Raw genomic sequence first — 21190 nt, 5'->3', positions numbered from 1 at the left:
TTTGAGCCCACATTGTCAGTATCCTACTGAACAGCAGAGGAGAGGGACAGATAAAAAGCCAAAGTTACTTGTACTCAACTCTTACTTCTTTTTCTTCCCCAATTTCTTGCTGATGGAAGAGCATGAGGAAGGCAGGCCAAGTAGCTCCAACAGGCAGAAAACCAGAAAGAGTAACAGATGTTTTGATTTGCCTCGAACCCGGGGTCTGACTCTGAGCTCAATGATGTGTGTGTTTGGGGGCTCTTTTGCAGGGGTCATCCAGGGAGGAGCCCTGTCGAGCATTTGCACTCAGATCTTGGCAATGGTCAATCAGGAACAAAATAAAGTCCTGTGGATTCCGGCCTGTCCACTGTAGAAGAATGCCATTCTGGGAGTGGCTGTGGCTTGGCTGCCCGCGGGCACGCCTGGCCCCGCTCGTGCCCAGCGGTCGGAAGTACACGTCTATCTGTATATAAGCACGGAAGGGAAGGATCCACGCACATGGACTCCAGAAGCACCTCCTCTGTAGCCCGAGGGCCACAGGTGACCGGGACCCGGGCCCAGGCCAGAAGACCGCGTTCCTCTCACACATGTGCTTTAAGTAAAAAACACAAGAGACTTTCGATAGAGGGGTTCAACACCACCCTTTCCTTAGCCAGCTGATCAGAGATGCTGCAAAGAGAACCTTTCAGATCACAAGTTTACAAGCCTTTTCTAAGTATTGGTTGTTTATGTTTACTTGAATGGCCCCGTGCTGTCGGTGCCCAGGCCTGCCCCCCACCCTGTCAACCCCCCACGTTGCTTTGGTGTTGGGTTTTGTTCCTGCTTTCAGCAAAACGACTCTGGAACCTCGTTGGCGGCTGCATTGCTCTGGAAGGTTCTTGTCGGTGGGACCAGAGCTTCAGCAAACTTCCTGCTCCTCAGTGGCCCCTCTCCAGGCAGGACACGGCGACCGCAAGGGCCCAGACATGGCGGCAGTAGGACCAGTGCCTTGGTGGGGCTGAGGCACCAGCGGCCACGTTCTCCCCTCCTGCGCCAGGAAGGCCACTTGGGCATCTCGCAAGCTCGTCGCTCGGGCTTTCTGTCCTGCCTTCTGTGTCCTCTCATTTCTTCTCTGTCTGCAATCGTTACGTCCGCCTTCTCGCTGGGCCGTCCAGGCTCCCCGGGGTCACCGCCATGCTGTAGTTCCAGGCAGGGTGTAAACCGAGGGCTGGCACGTGCCACCGGGTCCTCTTTCGCTTCTGTAAATAATGACCGCTTTGTCAGTGCAATTTTTGCAGGGTAATTCTTAAACTCCATAGGCTGGGGCAGGTACATCAGCTCTCTCTGATAGGAAGACACGTTTCAGACTTGGAACCAAGAGCTCTTAGGGGAAGCATAATGAGGAGTGTCCTCACTGTCAGACATCTAGGGAGAAGCTGGGGATCCTCTTAGTCTCGGTGACAGCACTCCCGGCAGAAACAGTACCCCACGAGGGCGTCTTTGGGTTTTGGGGGTTTTTTTTGTTTTGTTTTGTTTTGTTTTTGCACTTCTGACGCTGGATGTCTCTGGCTGAAGATTTGATGTGGTTCCTCCTTAAACTGTGCGTCCTGTTAATAATAGGTACTGTACTGGGCTCCGTGTAAGCGCCACTGGGGTAGGACCTATATTTTAATACTGTTCCTAACATTTCATTTTACTAGCAAGAAATCTTTTATTTCATTTTATTCTTTGTAATTCTAGACACTAGATTGTAGTTTAGCTAAACTGACATTTTTAAAAAAGGGATCTATTTTCTTGCACAGTTGTTCAAAAGAGACACGTGTCAGTCCTCAGTGCTGCCCTTGGTCTCACAGGTACGCGCCTTCTTCTAGCTCAGACAACCAAGACGGACGGCGGGCTGAGGCCCTCCTCGGTGCCCGCGGAGCTGTTCCTCCGGGTCGCCGGGTCGCGGTCCGAGCGGGACTATGATGGTACAGTGTGCACAGGTACTGTTCTGACAGACTGGGATTTTCTGTACTAAAACCTTACTTTGTATCAAAAGTTAAACAGACTTTAGTACAATAAATAAAGGTCAATTTCTGTAACTTGTTGTCATGAAGATAGCGGTCTTTTTAAAGATTTTACTTATTTATTTGCGAGAGAGCGAATGAGAGAGAGCACGAGAGGGAGGAGGGTCAGAGGGAGAAGCAGACTCCCCGCCGAGCAGGGAGCCCGATGCGGGGCCTCGATCCTGGGACTCCAGGATCATGACCTGAGCCAAAGGCAGTCGCCTAACCAACTGAGCCACCCAGGCGCCCAAGATAGCGGTCTTTTAAATTGGTTTTCCATCAGTTCCCCACCCCTTGGCTCTCTTTTATTCCTAAATATGAGACGGCTTTCCTCCCCTCTGCAGCAGGTAGCTGGAACTGGCCGACATGAGAGGTTCTTTCCAGCGCTCATGATCCCCAAGGAGCCCCTTTTCCCTGCTGCATCAGCACCTCTGACTCCCTCCTAACCTCCCATGCGTCCATCTGTCCTTCCATCCGTCCAGCATAGTGTGGATGGTGGTTGCAGCCAGGCACCTGATTTGTGTAAGATTCAGATCCCGCTCGCAGGTACTTACATTCAGGGCTGCGAAGAGCGAAAGGGATTTGAAGGACGCTGGGATTTCCTGATGTTCTCAATCAGACCTGTCTGCAAGCGGGTGAGGCCCAGGTTGGGTCCCCAGGGTGTAGAAGGCCTTGCCTAGCATGGGGGCTGCATTGTGATACCAAGTAGAGCTCTCTGGAATTCCAGGGTGGCAGGAAGCCCGGGCTGGCCTCTTTAAATGCCCTGAGTCTGGGTCAGGGAAGAGTCCTCCTCCTCTGCTCTTATGGCCTGGAGGAGGCGGGGGCACGGTGTTGTGGAAAAGCCTCATGTTGCTGCAGTGACCTGGCTGACGGGGGCAGACTTGGGTTGGTGCCTCCTTAGTCCTTTCTGGCTGCATAAAGTTCCATTGTGCACCTGCGGTCTTGGCCTCACCTGTGGCCACAAGCAGTCACGGGGCTGTGCGGGACTGTGGAGGTGCGGGGGGCTGGTGCAGCTGGCTGGGGCCCAGGGCACATCCCTCTTGCCCACGTGCGCCCAGCCATCGGGCTGCCCACACCTCCCCGACAGCCCAGAGCCAGTGCTGACCCAAGAGGGGCAGTTGCCGCATGGACTTTGTCACCCACCTGGCAAATGGGGGCGGCAGCTACTTGTTTTAGGAACGGTTCTTCTCAAGAGGCCAGTGATGCCAAAACCTTAATGGTTTGCATGCGCGGCTTTGCGAGTGACCTCTTCTTCTTTGAAATTTTTCTGTATTTTCCAAATTTTCTATAGGGAACTTGGTTTTCTTTTATAATTACAAGGAAAAAAACCCACTCTCTTAAAAATGGGAGGCCAGCTAAGTTGCTGAGGTCACGAACTGTTTCTGGATGCTGCCAAACAGCACTGAGGGAATTCGTGCTCGTCTCCAAGCCATGCTGGTCCTGGGGCAGGGGGGAGGGGTGGAAAGGGAGAGGTGACTTTTGGTTCCAGCTGTGAGGCCTTGGACGGATCACAGTGGTGGCCTCAACACCTGGCCTTTGAGGACGGTGCAGACTAGATAATCTCTAAGGCCCCTTCCCACGCTGACATCTGGGATAGGGGCGGGGAATGGGACTTCAGCAGAACCCCAGATCTGGGGAGCCATCCCAGAGGCTAGAGGAGCCCCTGGACACCTCACGCTTAGGAGTGGAAGCCAAAGGGGCCCAGGCTAGGAGCCAAGCACTGGCCCAGAGTCTCGGGCCTCTCCTTGGCTGGAACGAAGGAGCTGGTGCAAGAAGGCTGCCCTGCTGCCCACCCTGGATGGACAGGGCAGAGGACCACTTGGGTCAGATACCCAGGACGGAGAGAAATGCAAGCAAGTGCAGGGCGGTCCCCCGAGCCAGCATATGCTCACAGGGAGCCTGCGGCTGGCTTCGGAATGATGACTCACAGGGCGCAGGGCTGTGAGGCTGGACCCCAGACAGCTGGGCCTTCGCCGCCCCCGCCCCCCCGCTGCTGGTGTGCTGACTTGCAGGTTTCATCGACCTTACTTCATCTGTTCTTAACCATGTCGGTTCGTACCTTCCCGAGTATAGTCTCTGGCCTCTTGATGGTTCCCCCTTAAGTTCTCTTTGCGATTATATGAGTTTTTATATATATATTCAACTGTGAAATATCTCCTACATACAGAAGAGCACGTACAATGTAATCGTACAGTCTAAACAAAAATAAAATGGGCAGTGTATTCGTCTTCAGGGAACAGAACACTACCGGTCCCTTAGAGGGCCTCTTATGCCCAACGTGGTCAAATTCTCTACCTTTTCCACCAAAGTGAGCACTGCACTGATTTGTGGCTCAATAATCTCCTCACTTTCCTGTTTTGATCCCCAGTGGGGATGCCCTGAAACAATGTAGTGTCCAGTTTTGACCACACCTGGCGTCAAGCACAAACGGAGCTGTATGGGAGAGAACAGTATTGCCACTATTAGGGGAAGTCGGCCGGAAAGAGTCATGCCATCTCTGGGTCTGGCTCTGGGTGAACCTCCACTTCCCTGGGGATTTACCAGCGCACCTTCTGGGGAAGTCAGCGAGCAAGAACGGGAACGGGTCCTGGGGGTACTGGGGCCTCCACACACCAGGTCCTCACTGTCTGCGGAAACCGTCGGAGGGCTTGGGCTGCTGTTGGTTGTCAGGCTGACCACTGCCGTCCTCTGGACTCTGCCGGCGAGTCAAAGGCGCATCTGTGGGGTGGAATGCTGGTCTGGAGGGCAGGACTCTTGGCGGCTCGCGTCAAGACAAGCCGAGTAGAAATGAGAATGTGCACCAGGATCACTGAATGTTCTGCTCTGAGCTGAGCCAATGAAGACAGAGGCACTGGTGCGAACAGCCCTTCACGTCTCCATCTTGAGCCCCTGCCCCAAAGCAAACTCATTGTCCGTGAAGTCTAGTGACAGCTCTCGTGCTCACGCCTCTCCTCTGCTGTCCTGAGCATTTTCTGGGGATTTTCACCATTTCTTTCTTTGGCTCTCCTCTCTGTTGATGGGTCTCCTGCATCCTTTGCTGCTTGTGAGGGGAAAGGCTCCATCCTTGATGGGAATTCTTTCTCCCCGGGAGGGTGACTCTGTTTACCTTCTTCTGACACTGTCTTCTAGAAAAGTTCTGGATTAAGAAAAAAGCAGTCTGTATGCACCCCTTTCTACAGATTGGCACCCTTGGGTCGGGAGAGAGTGCATCAGTGCCAAGAGCCCAGATAACAAGGCCTGAATCTGCACCGACAGCCGTTGTGGGGCTTCATCCCTCTTACTGGAGCTTTGGTTATTTGTGTGTCCGACATGCTGGCCTGGGTCCCTCCCTTTCTGATCTCCTGTCAGCATCATTTTGTCATTTCGCTGCTCTTTCATGAAGATTCCCTCAACTTCACCTTTCAGTCCCTTCTAGTGAGTGCTCATCTTTGCTATCACATTTTTAATTCCCAAGAACTCCTTATTTTCTGAATGTCCATCTTCATGTCACTCTGTATTTGTCTCATGGGTATGATGTTTTTTCTGAACGTAGATTTTTTTCCCTTTGTCCTTTCTCATCAATCTAATTTCTCCGTTTTCCCCCTATTTGTCTTGGTCTCAGTCTTGCCCATCAGAGGATTGGACCTCTGGCATCTCAAATTCCCCAGAAGAGCCCTCTGGGCCCTGACTGGAAGGGTTGGCCTGGCAGCCATTGTGGGGGAAAGGCTGGTACTCTGCAGTCAGCATTCAATATGGCAGCACACAGCCACTTCTGTTTTCAGTATGGGACCAATCCTCTGGTATGTCCAGAAAGCTCTCTGAACACTCTCCAGGGAGAAAACCTCCCTGACTTCTGCCGAGTTGAGGGAAATGCAGGAGCCCCAGAGCTTGGTCTCTCTCTAGCCTTCCTGAATTCCTCATTTAAGCCATCCTCTCTACCCCGAGTTCTAGAAGGAACGATGCCTCAGTTCCTTGCACTCGAAGATTCCTTGCTTTCTCATGTTGTTTTAGGATTTGGCGTGCTCAGGTCAGCTACATAACTTGCCGCTGGTCCATCTCCTTTTCATCTTCTAAAGTGAGTTTGTGGTGGCTGTTTCTCTGTTCTCCCCATGTTTCTGAATTTATGTCTTTTTAAAAGAAATCCTTTTCCTGTATTTACTTTGCCTTAATGAGGTTTTACTGGAGGAACTAAATTAAGTTTATGTATCATTCTGTTCTTTTTATCCCAGAAGTAAGGTTCACCTTTTCATGTCCCTTTAGTCTCGTTTTTACTCTCACTGGGGCTTGGAAGGCCCTAAAACGCATACTCATTCCTTCAGTGGCAGAGCCCTCTGCCAATTGGTGTGTCAGTCAGACCTCCATCAGAGAGGCAGGGCCAGTAGGAACCAGTATGATAGTGTGTAACTTCAGAAATCTGCTTCAAGCCGTGGGCTTCTGTGAGTGGGAGTACGGCTGATGCGCGTGAGGTCCACAGGGCTGGGAGTTCCGCCTGAAGGTCACGGAGCAGGTGGGGCTCCTCGGCATGGACTGACAGAGGGAAGAGTGGGCAGGTGGAACTCCACAGGAGAGCTGAAGCTGTGTACATGTGCAGTTTCTTCCCCCCTTGTTTTAGGGAGGTTTCACCTGTCCAGGCCTTTAGAGGCTTCTGCTTCTAAGGTCTTTCGACTAACGAATCAGGCTCCCCCACATTATCTAGGATACTCCCTTACTCTTAATGTCAACTGATTAGGGGCTTTCATGCAAATGGAAAATACCTTCACAGCAACACCTAGTGTTTGAGTAACTGGGGACTGTGGCCTAGTCAAGTGGTCACATCAAAAAAAAAAAAAACATCACTGAGGTATTTGCCAATTATTTACTTAACCAGTTCCCCACAAATGGGCGTTCGGATTAAGTTTGCTGTTGTTTATAGACTTTTTTTTTGTAGACTTAGTTTCACTTTATCTTCTATGTGGAGTTTGTACTTCTCAGATAAGGACGCTGAGGCTTTAGGCAGTTACAGGAAATTCCCTGAGACCTTTTCTTATGCCATGTTACCTTTGGGATAAAAGCAGACTTGTGCTTATTTTGGAGTTGCTTTCTTTAGCTCCTCACAGATGCTACCCGCTCTGGGGACGTTAACCCTCTAAGGTACTTTACGCCCGCCTGAGTCCGTGGAAAATAGGTTCTGAGAACTAAGTGACTGTGAGGATAAAAAGGGGGACTGGCAGGCCCCCTGGGGCCCACCTGCAGATAGGAGGGCTCTGCAGCACGTGGTGGCACGTGGCTGGCATCTGGCGCACATCCAAGAATATATAATGATAAAAACAGAATCAGAAGGTCTTCTGAGTTTAGCAACAATGCATGCTAGGGGCGCCTGGGTGGCTCAGTTGGTTAAGCGACTGCCTTCGGCTCAGGTCATGATCCTGGAGTCCCTGGATCGAGTCCCGCATCGGGCTCCCTGCTTGGCGGGGAGTCTGCTTCTCCCTCTGGCCCTCCCCCCCTCTCATGTGCTCTCTCTCATTCTCTCTCTCTCTCAAATAAATAAATAAAATCTTTAAAAAAAAGAACAAAAACAAAAACAATGCATGCTAGTGTTAGTTCTCTATGGAAATACAAAGAATAACTCAAAAATTGCACGATATTTTGCTGGGAATGTCTGTCTCTTTTTTGACAAACAGCTTATTTTTTTTTTTAAAGATTTTATTTATTTATTTACTTGAGAGAGAGAGAGAGAAACAGCATGAGAGGGGAGAGGGTCAGAGGGAGAAGCAGGCTCCCTGCTGAGCTGGGAGCCCGATGTGGGACTCGATCCCAGGACTCCGGGATCATGACCTGAGCCGAAGGCAGTCGCTTAACCAACTGAGCCACCCAGGCGCCCCAAATAGCTTATTTTTTAAGATTATCTGCTAATACTTAGAATGAAGGTAATGTATGCTTCACTTTGGCCTTTGACAAGTTGACATTTCTCGAAGTACAGAAACTTGTTTTTACATTTTCGTGTTTGAAATATATTATTTTTGATAACATTTTATAATTTCTAAATAAGTCCCTTTCTAAGAAATCCGTGTATTTTTTTAAATTACATTTTTAATGGCATTCTAAATAATCTGTTTGTACATGTTATAGGGTCTAGACTCAACCAGTGATTCTCCAGGAGGGTGCTGCTTGAGGTCATCTTCATTTGCGGGGAATACAACTGTTTATTTAAAACTAAAAATCTCAAGAGTTGAATCTGAAAGGTGTGTGTCCACATAGAGATCACTGAAGATCAGAAAGCAGGTTCCTTATTTCAGGTCACAGCCCAGATAATTTGCCTTTAAGAACGCAGGGAAGGAGCCAATCAAAATGCCTACAAATGCAAAAGAACATGGAGGGAAGCCCATCAGAAGAACTTCTCTGGGTCTTTTGCGGGCTGTTCACTTGTTTCCCCAACAGTCCAAGGAGGAGGGCCTAGGTGTGGGGGGACAGGAATGTGTTGGCGTCCCTGCCGAAGCGGTGCTTCATCCCGTGACAGCGGGCTTGATTTCCCCTGCTGTGTCATAGATTCTGTGGTGCTCTTGATGATAGTGGTATTCACAGGAGGTCAGGGGTTACTGCTTACCATCCAGCTACTCAGCCAGCAAAAGTGGGTGCAGCAGCCCCTCTGCCCAGGAGGTGAGCTCAGGAGGACAGACGACTGTGATCAAAGTGGTGTCCATATGCACGTGTGTCCCGGGTACACTTGGCGCAGTTGGATCTGCGGATACTTGCCAGTGCCAATCACGTTCAAAGAAGTCGAAGGCCTTTGTGATGTCTGCCTGTAAGCAGGAACTGACTGAGTTGTTGATCTGGTCATTTACAGCTCTGCTCCAAATCCCGATTGGGTCAGTGTGCGGCCCTGGCTTGGATCCTTGTGTTGGCTGTCCTCACGAGGTCATTCAGGTCCTCAGGGAAGGAGCTAGCTGAGCAAGTCAGGACATATCTGAACGTGCCCAGACCACAGCAGCCGGCACTGTCGGGGGAACCAAGACCAGGGTTGGGAGTGCAGCCTCCGATGGGCAGGGGACATCCAGGCATTCCTGCTGCAGTACAAGAAGTTAAGAAGGCCCATAAATAGGCTCCATCAGGTGCCCCGCGAGGGTTAAACTCTCACCGGAAAGGTTTTCTGATGTCCCCACTGCAGCCAGTTGGTGATAAAGCACACACCATCACGTGCTGGGTTCAAAGCCCTTGACACCAGGAACTTTCCTAGAAAGGGCACCAGCCAGAGTGCTCAGGCTCATTACTACATTAGCTGACAGGATCATCAAATATGTGGGCTCCGACGGTGAAGACATCCTCCAGGGTACACTCAGTGCCCTCAAGCTTGGTCACATAGGTATGACAACCAGTCTATGGGGGGGAAATGCAGGGATGAAAAGCCAAGAGCCCCACAGTGGGGGATATGCGTGTCCCCTTGTTGTAAGCCGGCCCATCTGTGGGAAGTGTGGGCAGAGAAGTCTTCTTGGACTCCTGGCTGTGGTTTCGCCACTGCAGGCCTCAGATGACCCCCTAGGACACGTGGAAGTCCGTGGCAGGAAACATCCCATCAGTGATGAGGTGGGTGTGGGCCAATAAAAGATTCCAGGATTTCAGCAGGTGGGACGGAAAGTGCCTCCTTGGTTTAGAAGACCTCTCTCTGGAAGGATTTGGTGATCAGAGCTTCCTGGAGGTTTTTGTTTGTTTTTGGGGGGGGGGGGAGTTGTTTTTTGTTTTGTTTTTGCTTCAAAAGTAGAAAAGATCTAAAAATGTATATTTCTATACATGAGAGGTCTCATCTCAGGGTCATTCCACTCCTCACCCCAGAAAGAGGACATATTTTCATCAGTTTGGGGCTTCTTGATGCAGTGAAGCCCCCCCCCTTCACCGAGGAGGAGCACACACAGAGTACTCTGTATCCTACTTTTCCCCACATAACCCAAAGTACTGGTGTGGCCTGTCACTCTCTACTGCACACACCACTGTGGGAGCAAACGGGCTGTCCCACTGAGGACCGGAAACGCAGGGCGCCATCGGGCACGTAACCTCGAGGCAGGAAAATGGAAGCCGATGGGAAGTGGGCACAAGGCTCACCGAAGCTGTTTGCCTGACAGAGAAGGCACTGCTAAAATGCCACACAGCCCATGGGGAAAGGCCAGAGATGGCGATAGATGTTTGGGGTGAGGGGGAAGTGTGTAAAGGGGGCAGCCCTGAGGCTGTGTTAGCTGCCACCATTTCCTGTTTTCCTTAGGCAGTTGAGAACAGGGAACGTGGCTTAAAAAGAAAGAAAAAGGTTTAAAGATGTTTTGTGTCAAGCCAGACTGGAGGCTCTGCTTTGGGCCCACACTTCCAGGTGGGGGTGCTAGGAGAAGGCTCAGCCCCTGCTCTAGGGTTTCTGGGTAGCAATTTCTGTGCATGTAATAGCCCTGGGTACCCCGGGGTCCTAGGGGGTGGAGGGTTTCTGCTAGAATTCAGCAAGTAAGAGTGCCCGCCTTGCCTCACCCCCTCGATCCTTGTAGAATATCCTGCGCCTAATGTGTCAGCTCGGACCTTGAGACATGAAGGGAGGAACTTGGAGAAAGGGACACCAAGTGCTGTTCTTGGGTCCCGGGAAGTGGGGGAGTGTGTGATGCTGTCCAGGGAGGAAAATGGTGGTGCGCTTTCCACTGGGCATGAGGGGAGGTTGGTGGCCCTCTAGCAAGGCCACCATGCTGCGGGGGTGGCGGTGCTGTTTTTAGGATGTGCTGCGGATCATGACCGAAACTGAAAGAAGAAAGGGCGGGTCATGTGCTGTGTGCGCCCCCACGGGAACGGGCCCTCATACTGCAGAACACCTACTCTGTGCCACAGATTCTACTAGCTGACTTTCCTAGGCTCTGGACTCGACATTTTTTTCAGGGTTAAAATTCTTTCTTTTTTTTTAATGGTCAGTATTTGATTGTAGCATCCTTTTATTCAAATTAAAATTAAACTCACCTTTAGGAGGCCAATTTAATTAACCACATACATGTCTAATGAAAAGAGGGTGACACCCTGTCATTTTAAAATAACAGGATGTTATTTTGCTTTATTGAACCAGATATGCAAAACTTAAAATTGCATACTTGGAAGCATTTAGTTTAATTTTTCTTAGTTTAAAATATTAAAATAAACTCTGGGTGAAAAATTAAACCATCTTTTTCTTGCGAATATTAACGTAGGCACATGGCAAAAAAACGCAAATGGTATCTAGCAGGGCATGAATTGAAAAGTTCGATTCCATCGTCTTTGACATTGGGAGCGGTCTGGCTGTTACCAGGTTCACTGTGATCACACTTAGCATCGGTAACAATTGTGGGAATAAATAAGGGCCACTCAGCTGAGAACAAGCAAGGGCTACTCCCAGCTAGCCATAGGAAGGGAGTCAGCCCCCATCACTTGCCTTTGGCAGAGATGCTAATGCAAGCAGGGGCTCGGGAGAGCTGTGCAGTGGGAAGAGAAAAGGCTTCAGGTGTGCGCTGATCAGTCTGTTGGCCCCGGGAAGCTGGAGGCAGGCTAATCAGCAGTGGGGCATCCTGCGTGATTGGTTAGGGGTACATATTTGGCTTCTCTAGTTGTTTTTACTAAGCTAGACGCTGGGGCAAAAATTACGAACCCTGAGAGGTATTGATCAAATCTTGGCCATTTGGGGCCAACTGTTATAGGGGTTGTTTGGCTTCCTGGGCTGGTGGCTACAGATTGTGGCTCCAAGTCCTTTTTTTATAAATGGCCTGGCTGTTGTCCATGGGTGTATTCAATCTCATAATGAAATCACCAGCTATTCTGATGAGATGCTGTGTGACGTGAGGACATAGCATCATCACCTGTGAGGCATTCGTGCCCAAAATGTTTCACCTGGATCTCATCAAGCCATTACATCCAGCTCCTGGTTTATAGGAAGTTTAGGGAATGAAGAAACAATCAGGCAAAGTGATAAGGAGGAGGATTCTATAGGGCAATCACCTGGTCTCTTCAATGGCTAGGTATAAAAACGTGTGTGGTGGGGGGGGCAGTAGATGGATGGACAGGACCGATTTAAATGCAAAGTATCTTGACAGACATATAACCAACTACAAGGAAAAAAGTTGAATGAGGTCTGAATATGGATTCATAATGAAATTAGGGAACAGGTTGAGATGTGAGGGTGCTGGGGGACGATGTCGTGGCAAGAGTCTCAACTCTTCAGAGGCACAGGCGTCTAGCGTACTTTCCTTTGAAGGGGTGCAGCGAAATCAAGGTGATGTAGCAGGGCCGAAGGGTGTAGTTTTAGACCTGGGTGAGTCGTCGGTTTTCATCACAGAAAATCGGACTTCTCTGTTTGGACTTCTTACACTAATGCTTAGAAAAGACTATTTTGATCCACTCTCAGTTCCTCTTCATCTAAATAACCACTATCACAATTTATGCCGATACAAGCAGAAAACAGACTTGTAAATTCTCCCTTACGTTTTCACCTAAATAAAATCATAACCTAGCTGCTTGATTTTTTCCCACCAATACCGTGGAGACTCTTCCATATCAAAACATGTGGATCTGCCCCATTCTTTTTATGACTGCATGCAGAGTATTTATTGGATGAACGAATCATCATTTATTTAATATAGATTCTTTTTTTTTACAGTAGTTTTTCTGCTGTTAAAAGCGGTATCTAATTCTACTCTTAAAGAGCAAAGGAGGCATGAAAGGAAACAGACTTGCTTGCCCGAAGACACATAGCCAAGTGAGAGAGAGAACCAGCCTTTGAAACTGAGTTCATGTTTCTAGAGCCCTGCACACAGCTTATAAAACCAGTGCTGCTTCTAGCTTCCTCCTTCTGGGACTGATTGGTCTTTGGCCTCTCAGAGACTGATCTGTCACGTGGTATATAATTTGGGGACATATGCTCAAGAGTCAAAATACCTCAACTGATTGGTATCTAACAATGGACGGGCCACTTGCAACACCTGTCTTTGATTTTTTTTTTTTTAAAGATTTTATTTATTTATTTATTGGAGAGCGAGCGAGAGAGAAACAGCATGAGAGAGGAGAGGGTCAGAGGGAGAAGCAGGCTCCCCGCCGAGCAGGGAGCCCGATGCGGGACTCGATCCCGGGACTCCAGGATCATGACCTGAGCCGAAGGCAGTTGCTTAACCGACTGAGCCACCCAGGCGCCCCCTTGTCTTTGATTTTTAGTATCCTTTTTATAAGTGGGGCTGCTACTTCCTCACAACCCATAAGATAATGTCTTCGAAGAATGAGGAGCAAGCAGGGACCACTGCCTGGACAGCCACACACCTCTGTCACTGCCATCAATAGGAAATGTTTCCCACACAGTGCACTACTACTTCAAGTTTTCCGTGAGCGTGTCTGCTAGAGTCATCTGTCCGTACCCTAGCTGCAAGGGAGCCCAAGAAAGCAAATGTGGGTTTTTAGCTTGGGGAGGCAGGACCCCCTAATGTGAGGGATTTCCCAAATGGAGGGAGGCTATTCAAAAGGTGCTGGGCAGCTTCAAGCAACAAATGTACACCATGAATCCAAATATCTGAAGATAAATGTGGTGCATTCGTAACATGTAATATCGTGCCACCATTTCATAAGCCTATTTTGAAGAACATTTAATGGCACAGAAAAATGCTCAAGATAGGGTCTATGAAAAAATATGCAAAACCATATACATTGAGGATGGTCTCATTATTTTTAAAGGATGGGAGGGCAAAAGCCTTGTGAAATGGGTGCCCGTTGGGGTCCTCTGAGGAGCAGGTGCCAACATGGGATTAGACCTACAAGAGGTTTATTGGGGGAAACGCCTGTGAAGGATAAACGGGAAGGGAGTTGGGTATGCGGGGAAGCCTTCAGCTGGAGGCAGGTAGAGCTGACATCTGTGAAGGGAGAGAGGGAAGGAAGGACAGAGGAAGAGCCTCAAACTGCAGTGCAATTCTGAGAAAATCTCACCCGGGCCAAGGGCCGTGAGCAAAAGCTGCATTTGGAAGGTGCTAGAAGAGCCTTGCATTTATTTGGCACGACTGCCTCTGCTGTGCTCAGTCACTAGCAGGGCCCAGCCCAGGGGAAGCGTAGACTCAGGGCTCATGGGGGCAGGTGCCGAGAGCACTCAGTCTGCGGGGAGCTCTGCCCCTAGAGGGTTCTCTTGAAGGAGACTGGGTGACGCGTTTTCACTGGTGAAATGAGGGGTGGCTTTTGAGCTGGTTTTTTGCACCCAAGTGTAGGCAAACGATGGTTATGAAAACTGCCCCAGTGGCTTGTTTGCTGCTCCGTAGAATCCCTCATTACTGGGAAATGCCATGCAGGCACACAGCGTACATCGAGTACAAATATACAGCCCATACGTACCCATGGAACCAAGGTTCGGGTGGAGAGCCCCACGCTGCCCCCGAGGAGGGAGCCTCTAGCCCCGCTCTAGAGCAGCGGCTTCTCAGCTCCCCATCACAGCTTTACCGCCCAAGTGGACTCTCCTCCTCCATTTGCCACTTGTTAAAATTCAGTCTGTAACTGGGTTTCCCTGAAAATCTGCCTTAAAAGAGGATGAGGAGGTTGCCAGGAACACTAGGGCTATTTTCTTTCCTACCGTCCTACAGTTTTGAGCTCCAAGTTTTGGTGCTTTAGAGAAGTGAGGGTCAGTCATTTGGAAAACCAGCCCATTTATGTGGAGAACTTCATTGTTATGACTCTGATTGTAATGAACTCAGATTTTAAACCCTCATACCTGCCGAGGGTTTTGTCTTCTATTGGGCATTTTTCCACAGTCCCTAAATTTAGGTTCTATGGGTTATAAAGAGCCATAGGTAAGTCAGGGACCCTTTAGAAGAAGCCAGATCCTAAACTGTCGGTACTTAAAGAAAATTGGAGACCATCTGGTCCCAGCCTTGTCAGTTAGGAATAAGGACACTGAGACTTGCCCAAGCTCTCAGAGCCCTTCAGGCGCTTCTGCTGTTTCGGAGGCGTGGACTCCCTGCCTCCCCGACATCAGTGTAACTGCAGGGTTAGGGGCGTCAGCCTGTGGGCCTCTGGAGGCCAGGGGCCGCCTTCCATCCCTTGTCAACACTTCTACCCCAGGACAGAAAGAAGTGTGAGAGAGGTGGGATCCTTGGTAAGGGTGGGTGAGTCTCGCTGGTCTCCAGGTGTCGAATGAGAGATTCTCAACTAGTTGTACAGCTCAACCATGGGCAACCGGAGGGGTGAGGAGCTATGGTGTCCTGAGAAAGCTGGAATAGTAACAGTAGTGGTAACAGCTTTATGGTCCTTACTATGTGCCATCCTTTCTTAAGTGCCTCGTGTATATTAACTTGCAACACTGTTGGGTGGGTACTATTATTCCCATTTACAGATGGGGAAACTGAGGCACAGGGAAGTTGAGAAACTTGCTGAAGGTCATACAGCTAATCAGAGTCTGTGCTCTTAACGCCTTTCCTAGAATGTCTGCCAGGCAATCGAGAAGGCGTCCGTCCCCATCCCAGACTTGGGTGACTGGGCCAGGCCTGGGAGGAGGACCCATGTCTGCAGAAGACAGTGGGTGCACTGATCCAACAAGGCACGTGGTGTTGCTAAGGGAAAGGGGAGCCAGAGGGAAGGGAACCCACACAGGATGTGGAGCCTGTCCTCCAACTCAGCCAGCCCTGGGGAGCACCATGGGCTCTGAAGTTATGCTTAGCTGTAGGACATCCTTAGGGCAGGACAGCTGCCTTTCTAGCCTCCTTATGCCCTACCTAGAGGGCACGTGAGCCCTTGGGGTGGTGTCTGTGCTGGCTGGTTTATGCCATGGCTGGAGGCTTGAGACAGCCAGCTTTGCCAATGTCCACTTCAACGTAGAAGCAGGACCAGGGACGGGTGTGGGACCGTTGACTACACCATGACGCTATGGACTCATAATTGTGGCCCCATCTGCAGACAGAGGGAGGCATCTGGTCAGTTAAGACAAGGACTTAAAATGTCATCTTACAGGAGGTTCCTCAGTTGTGGGAACTCACCAAACATGGTGCCTTCTTCCCTCCTTGCCCTCCATTCCCCGTGCCCTAGAGGCAGGATTGGGAGGCCATCTATTTCCAGAGTGGACACTGTTGACTGGAAGAGATTCCTTTTAAGGAATCACTTTCAAGACAATGTTTTTAGACTTTAACTAGAAGGGACCTGCTAGAAATAAAAAAGACCTATAGGTGTTGCTCGGTGGACTAAGAAGTATTTTTCAAATGTTTTCTCAACCAAGCTGCAATTTTCAAGCATTCTGCTCCTTCTGTGTGTAGGCAGGAGCCTGAGTCAGGATCTTTGCTTGGGGAAGAATCTCCTGAGAAGCCCCCCTGAGCTGTGTGAGTTCAATGGACAGCCTTGCCTCGTGGGGATAAAAGTTCTCGAACAAAACTCCCAGCTCCCAGGGACAGGTGGTTCAGTGTGCACGCCTCTGGAGAGGCAGGTTCCCTTGGAACAGTGCTCGGCCTTAGAGTGTGCAGCGGAGGGCCGCTGCAAAGAAACAACCAGGGAGGCGTTGTCATGGTGAGGAATCTGGTTGGCCCCAGGGGACAATCCTGAGGATGGGACACAGCAGCTGAGCGTCTGCAGAATCATAGCACCAGCTTGCGACATCAGTGGGGGATCTGAACCATCAAGAACACCATCCTATTCGTGGGCAAGAGTGTGTCTCACTGTCGGGGGTCAGTGGCCAGAAGAAGGAAAGCCCACCCCCTCCCTGTCTTGGCATGGACTAGGATGGGTTGAGCTGGGGTTATAGGGAAAGTTGCTGCATAGGGGCAGCAGAAGCAATGGCAGCAAAATACTATGGCGGGTTCCTGAGGCTTGCCCCACGGGGCCAGGGAAACAGGCAGCATTAGGAGTCCCTGGGACAGATCCTGGGCTGGCCTATTCATCTAGAAGGCAGAAAGTCAGGAGGAAGTCTATGTGAAAATGCTACACAACGTGCTGTCCTTGACCCCTGGAGCAGGCCACGTGCTTGCACAGAGGTAAGATGCAGGCAGTCAGATTCCCTGAGCCCCTGCGCCACCCTTTGAAGGCGTTGCATGCTTCAGCCCTACGGCAGACCCCGAGGATGAATCCAAAGACGTTTAAGGGGGATGTGATGCCTGGCTTCAAATATCTGAAGGACTATCAGAGCCAGGCCTAAGGACAGACGTTCCCGGAGGGAGGTTGCGGCTTAGTCTGGGGAAGAACTTTCTGGCCGCTGTATCTGTTTCATGGTGTGATGAGGCACTGAGACGCTGGGCAGGGTGAGGAGTGGCTTGTGGACTGTGTGGGCACAGGTCCCCGATCCTGCCTCCCTCACCCCAGTCCCATTCCTGGATGGGATTTCAGGTCGCAGCCCCCTGCTTACACACACAAGTAGTACGGGGAAATCCCAAAGGATCCCAGACCCCTCGCCAGATGTTCCTGCATGGCGCTTTTCAGGCGGGCAGCCCCTCAGCCTGCACGTGGAGCTCGTCCACCTGCCGTCTGAGCTACTCAGTCTCCAGGCAGGACTGCTTCCGTCAGAGAGAACCCAGGAGGAGGCCGAGTTCACGTTCTCTCCACACTGACTCTTGGCAATGTATGTTTGGGTCCCTGAAGATGAGCCGTCTTGGGAGGAGGTTGAGAACACAGCCTAGGAGGGCCGATTCACATCTACTGGTTCAAAATGACGACTAAAACGACTTCTTCACGAAGTCTCAGTGACACTCTTCGGAACTAGAAGACACAGCAGCACAAGGCGCTGTCAGTGCCATCCCACCCAAGGCTGCCTTCTTGAGAGACTCAGCATGACAACCGCTGTCCTAGCTTCCTTAGAAAGCCTGACTAAACTGCTTGTAGGTAGGTAGTGGGAATTGTAACCTGGCTTAGGGCATGTGGATTGAGGAAGCCACTTGAGTTTTCTTCCTTGTACGAAGGGTTAAGGTATTTTCCGAGTACAGAAATCTCTTCAGAGTGCCAGAGATTTTTCTTTTTTTCAAGCCAAGGGAGTCAGCATTAAAAGCATACTGCCTTCGAATCATTGTGACCTTGGCCAGAGACACCCAAGTTCTTTGAGTCTCAGTGTTCCCAGCTGTAGAGATAGGATTTGGGGAAAGGGATCATGGAAGATCCCCCTAGGAGAGCAGTCAGCCTCCTGAGGAGTCCTTGGCCATGTGGCATTTGGAGAGGAGTCCATGGCCAAGCTGATGCAGGTTGTCTATCCTTTTGGGTAGGGCAGCTGGCTCTTGATGAGATGGTAGTGATGCCTCTTGGCCTGGACTAGGATGGGTTGAGCTGGGGTCATAGGGAAAGTTGCTCAGAGGTTGACTGGGTCTCAGAGTGTGGTCTGACCAAGCAGAAGAAAGTCTGCCTGGGACTGCTCTACTCTGACTGGGGCTGGGCCTTCCTCCCAAGGCCTTTCTGTACTAAGGGCAGGCCTTCCCACCCCACTGGCTCATTTTCTCCTGAGGGTGGGCTGAATTAGAGTCTGATTATGATGCCTATACTTTACGACTTAAGACAAAGTTTTGTAAAAATAAAACACTTCCCTGCTTAGGTTATACTGATCAGCAAAAAATTAGTTCTGACCCATGATACGTTTTGAGTCAAACATATTCCTTTGAACTCATAGCTTCAATTTTTCATTCTTTTCAACATTGGATTTTTAAATCGCAGAGATAATATTTCTTATTGTGGGCATTCAGATAACACAGAGGAATATAATGTGAAAAAGGAAAGCCCCTGCTTTGTTCCCAGAGGCTTTCGGCATGTCCCTTTCCCTGTGTGGTTGCTGCAAGCATTTGGCAGGCACCTGCCCAGGTCTTTCTTAATGCATCTACATGCATGTAATCTCCTTACACATACGTGGGGGGTCATACTGTATGTATTGTATTACTTGCTCTTTAAAAAAAACAACAACTAAGTTTATGCGAACTCACTGCCGTAAGAGAAAACACTTGGATGATCTTAGCAGTGTCCCAGGAAGGAAAAGTAGGAAGTTGGGTAATTGTGAAGTTTTGGATCTAGGCTCAGGCGTTTTAAGGCAGACAGGAAACTGATTGAGATTGGCAAAAGTTTTATGATACTATAGTTTAGGATTGGTAACAGCGAGGAAAGAGTCTTTAAGTGATTCTTTTTTAAAAAAAGATTTATTTATTTTGGAGGGAGACGAGTGTGAGAGAGTGGGGGGAGAGGCCAAGGGAGACGGAAAGAGAGAATCTTTTTTTTTTTTTTAAGATTTTATTTATTTATTTGAGAGAGAGAGAATGAGAGACAGCATGAGAGGGAAGAGGGCAGAGGGAGAAGCAGACCCCCTGCTGAGCAGGGAGCCCGATGCGGGACTCGATCCCGGGACTCCAGGATCATGACCCGAGCCGAAGGCAGTCACCTAACCAACTGAGCCACCCAGGCTCCCAGAAAGAGAGAATCTTAAGCACACTGCACGCCCAGCACAGAGCCCGATATGGGGCTTGATCCCAGGACTCTGAGGTCATGACCTGAGCCGAAATTAAGAGTCGCACGCCTAACCGACTGAGCCACCCAGGTGCCCCTGAATGGTGCACAGTTCAAAGTTGTAATAAAACTGACTTCCTTGATTTTTTTTTTTTTTTACTTACTATACTGGCCTTTCAAATTAGTAAAAAACTACAACAAAACCCCCTTTTGTTGTTGTGAAGGGTTCAAACAATAAAAAGACCTCTGATAAAAAATGATACATGCCTCTGGTATAGAAAAAAGAAAAAACTGTTATTTAATGGATTATTTTTTTGGTGACATTCGCATTCCATGTCCTAAACCACTGTCTGGTGTTTTTACCATACCTTTTGAACTGCCCTCTCTGCTATCTCCTTATACTAAATGTTCCAGTCCAGAGCACAGCCTCTAGCTCACACCTCTGGTGGCCTGGAGCTGGGAGTATGCTCCCTCTGCTTGGAGGCCTTCCCCTGTATGCTATTCTGAGAACACCTCACCCTTTCTTATCTCTGTGATAGGTTCAGGTCTGTTTGAACTTTGCTATACCATTATTATGGTAATTTTTTAAAGCTTAGGATCTCTATATCATAGTTGAAAATATTTAGCAACAATACCTCATTTGTATAGGGATTCTTTTACCTAGCAACTTCAGGTATCTGAAATGGTAAAAAAACAAACAAAAAAGTGGGGTGGCAATGTATTACAGCAATGAAAATAGATGCTCCAGAACCCAGGCACTGATGCTGAAGACACTGCATGAAAAAAACCAAACCCTTCCAGGCACTTGGGGCATATTTTGGTTCTTAGTGTAGATACATTTTATTATCAGTGTTTTTCAACTGCCAGTATATTAGACTCCAGTTTGGAGAGGATTGTTTGGGGCAGATATACTAAGCCTGACACGAAGACATTAGCCAAAAAAATCACTAAAGAAGAAAGAGCAGTCCGGGTGACCTGGCCTAGCATAACCTATGGCGGCTCCTGTCACTTCTCCAAGCAAGGCTGCCTTACTAACCTCTAGGGTGAGGATGTGCTGGTGGGGAAATCAGGATGGGGCAGCAGCATTCTGGAGCTTTGTTGGTCAGTGAGCATGCTTGGCTGATGCTGTTTGCTCTAACGGTGAATTAGTGATAATTAAGGGCCTACCATGTGCCAGATCCTTTATGTGTATTAGTTGTATCCTCACAATGACCTAGAAAAATTCTTACTCTCATTTAATAAATGAGGAAGCCCAGGATGGAAATAGAAATAATTTGGCCCTAGATCTCCTAACTAGAAAGTGCTAAAGCTGGGATTGGAAGCTATGGGGCTCACCTTCTTTACTGACAGACAGGTGTGGTCACCAGCACTGTCATTTGCAACAAGAAGAAACCGCAAAGGTGCCTCTTCCTTAAACAGGGAGTGGGGGTTTGTGGTGGGCCCACTTGTGTATGGTAGGTTCTCATTTAGGACCAAGCACCAGAGACAGAGGCCTAATGTTTGCAGACTGCATAGCCCAGCCAGCGCGGGCAGCTGTGGGGAGATACGGGAAGAACGTGGTCTTAATCTCAGGAGCTTTTAGTTCAGCTGCGGAAACAAGAGACTCAAACAAAATAACAAGGAGGAACTGAATCCTTGATTATTTATTTGATACTCATTTTGTTTGGTTTGTTTCCTGACGTTTGTCCTGTCTCCACACCTGAGTGGGCCATCTGGGCACCAGGCTCCAGGAGGTCAGACAAAGGCAAGCTCCTTTTGCCAGGCAGAGACAGGTGGTGCGGGGGAGCTCAGGTAGGCTTCCCAGCAAAAGTGTGTTTGCAGTAGGC

General features: G+C 49.4%; 1 protein-coding gene across 5 annotated transcripts in view; it reads left to right on the top strand.

Annotated features, from left to right (window-relative positions):
* The window catches only part of DLG5 (discs large MAGUK scaffold protein 5), a 213866-nt gene that overhangs the window by 117068 nt on the left and 75608 nt on the right, over positions 1-21190 (top strand). Inside the window, exon 32 of one of the 5 annotated variants that reach the window (XM_021700049.1) lies at positions 1815-2095. The exons of 2 other annotated variants lie outside the window; for them this stretch is intronic. In XM_021700049.1, the coding sequence (XP_021555724.1) occupies positions 1815-1981 (167 nt within the window). In that variant the 3' untranslated portion in view covers positions 1982-2095. Of the gene's footprint in view, positions 1-251; positions 2096-21190 lie in introns of those variants that run through there. 2 more of the 5 variants (XM_021700050.1, XM_021700056.1) reach the window with 2 other exon arrangements.

Source organism: Neomonachus schauinslandi, chromosome 6 (genome assembly GCF_002201575.2).
Source record: "Neomonachus schauinslandi chromosome 6, ASM220157v2, whole genome shotgun sequence".
NCBI lineage: Eukaryota > Metazoa > Chordata > Mammalia > Carnivora > Phocidae > Neomonachus > Neomonachus schauinslandi.
The sequence above is the reverse complement of the archived record's forward strand: the minus strand, read 5'-3'. Positions and strand labels throughout refer to the sequence as shown.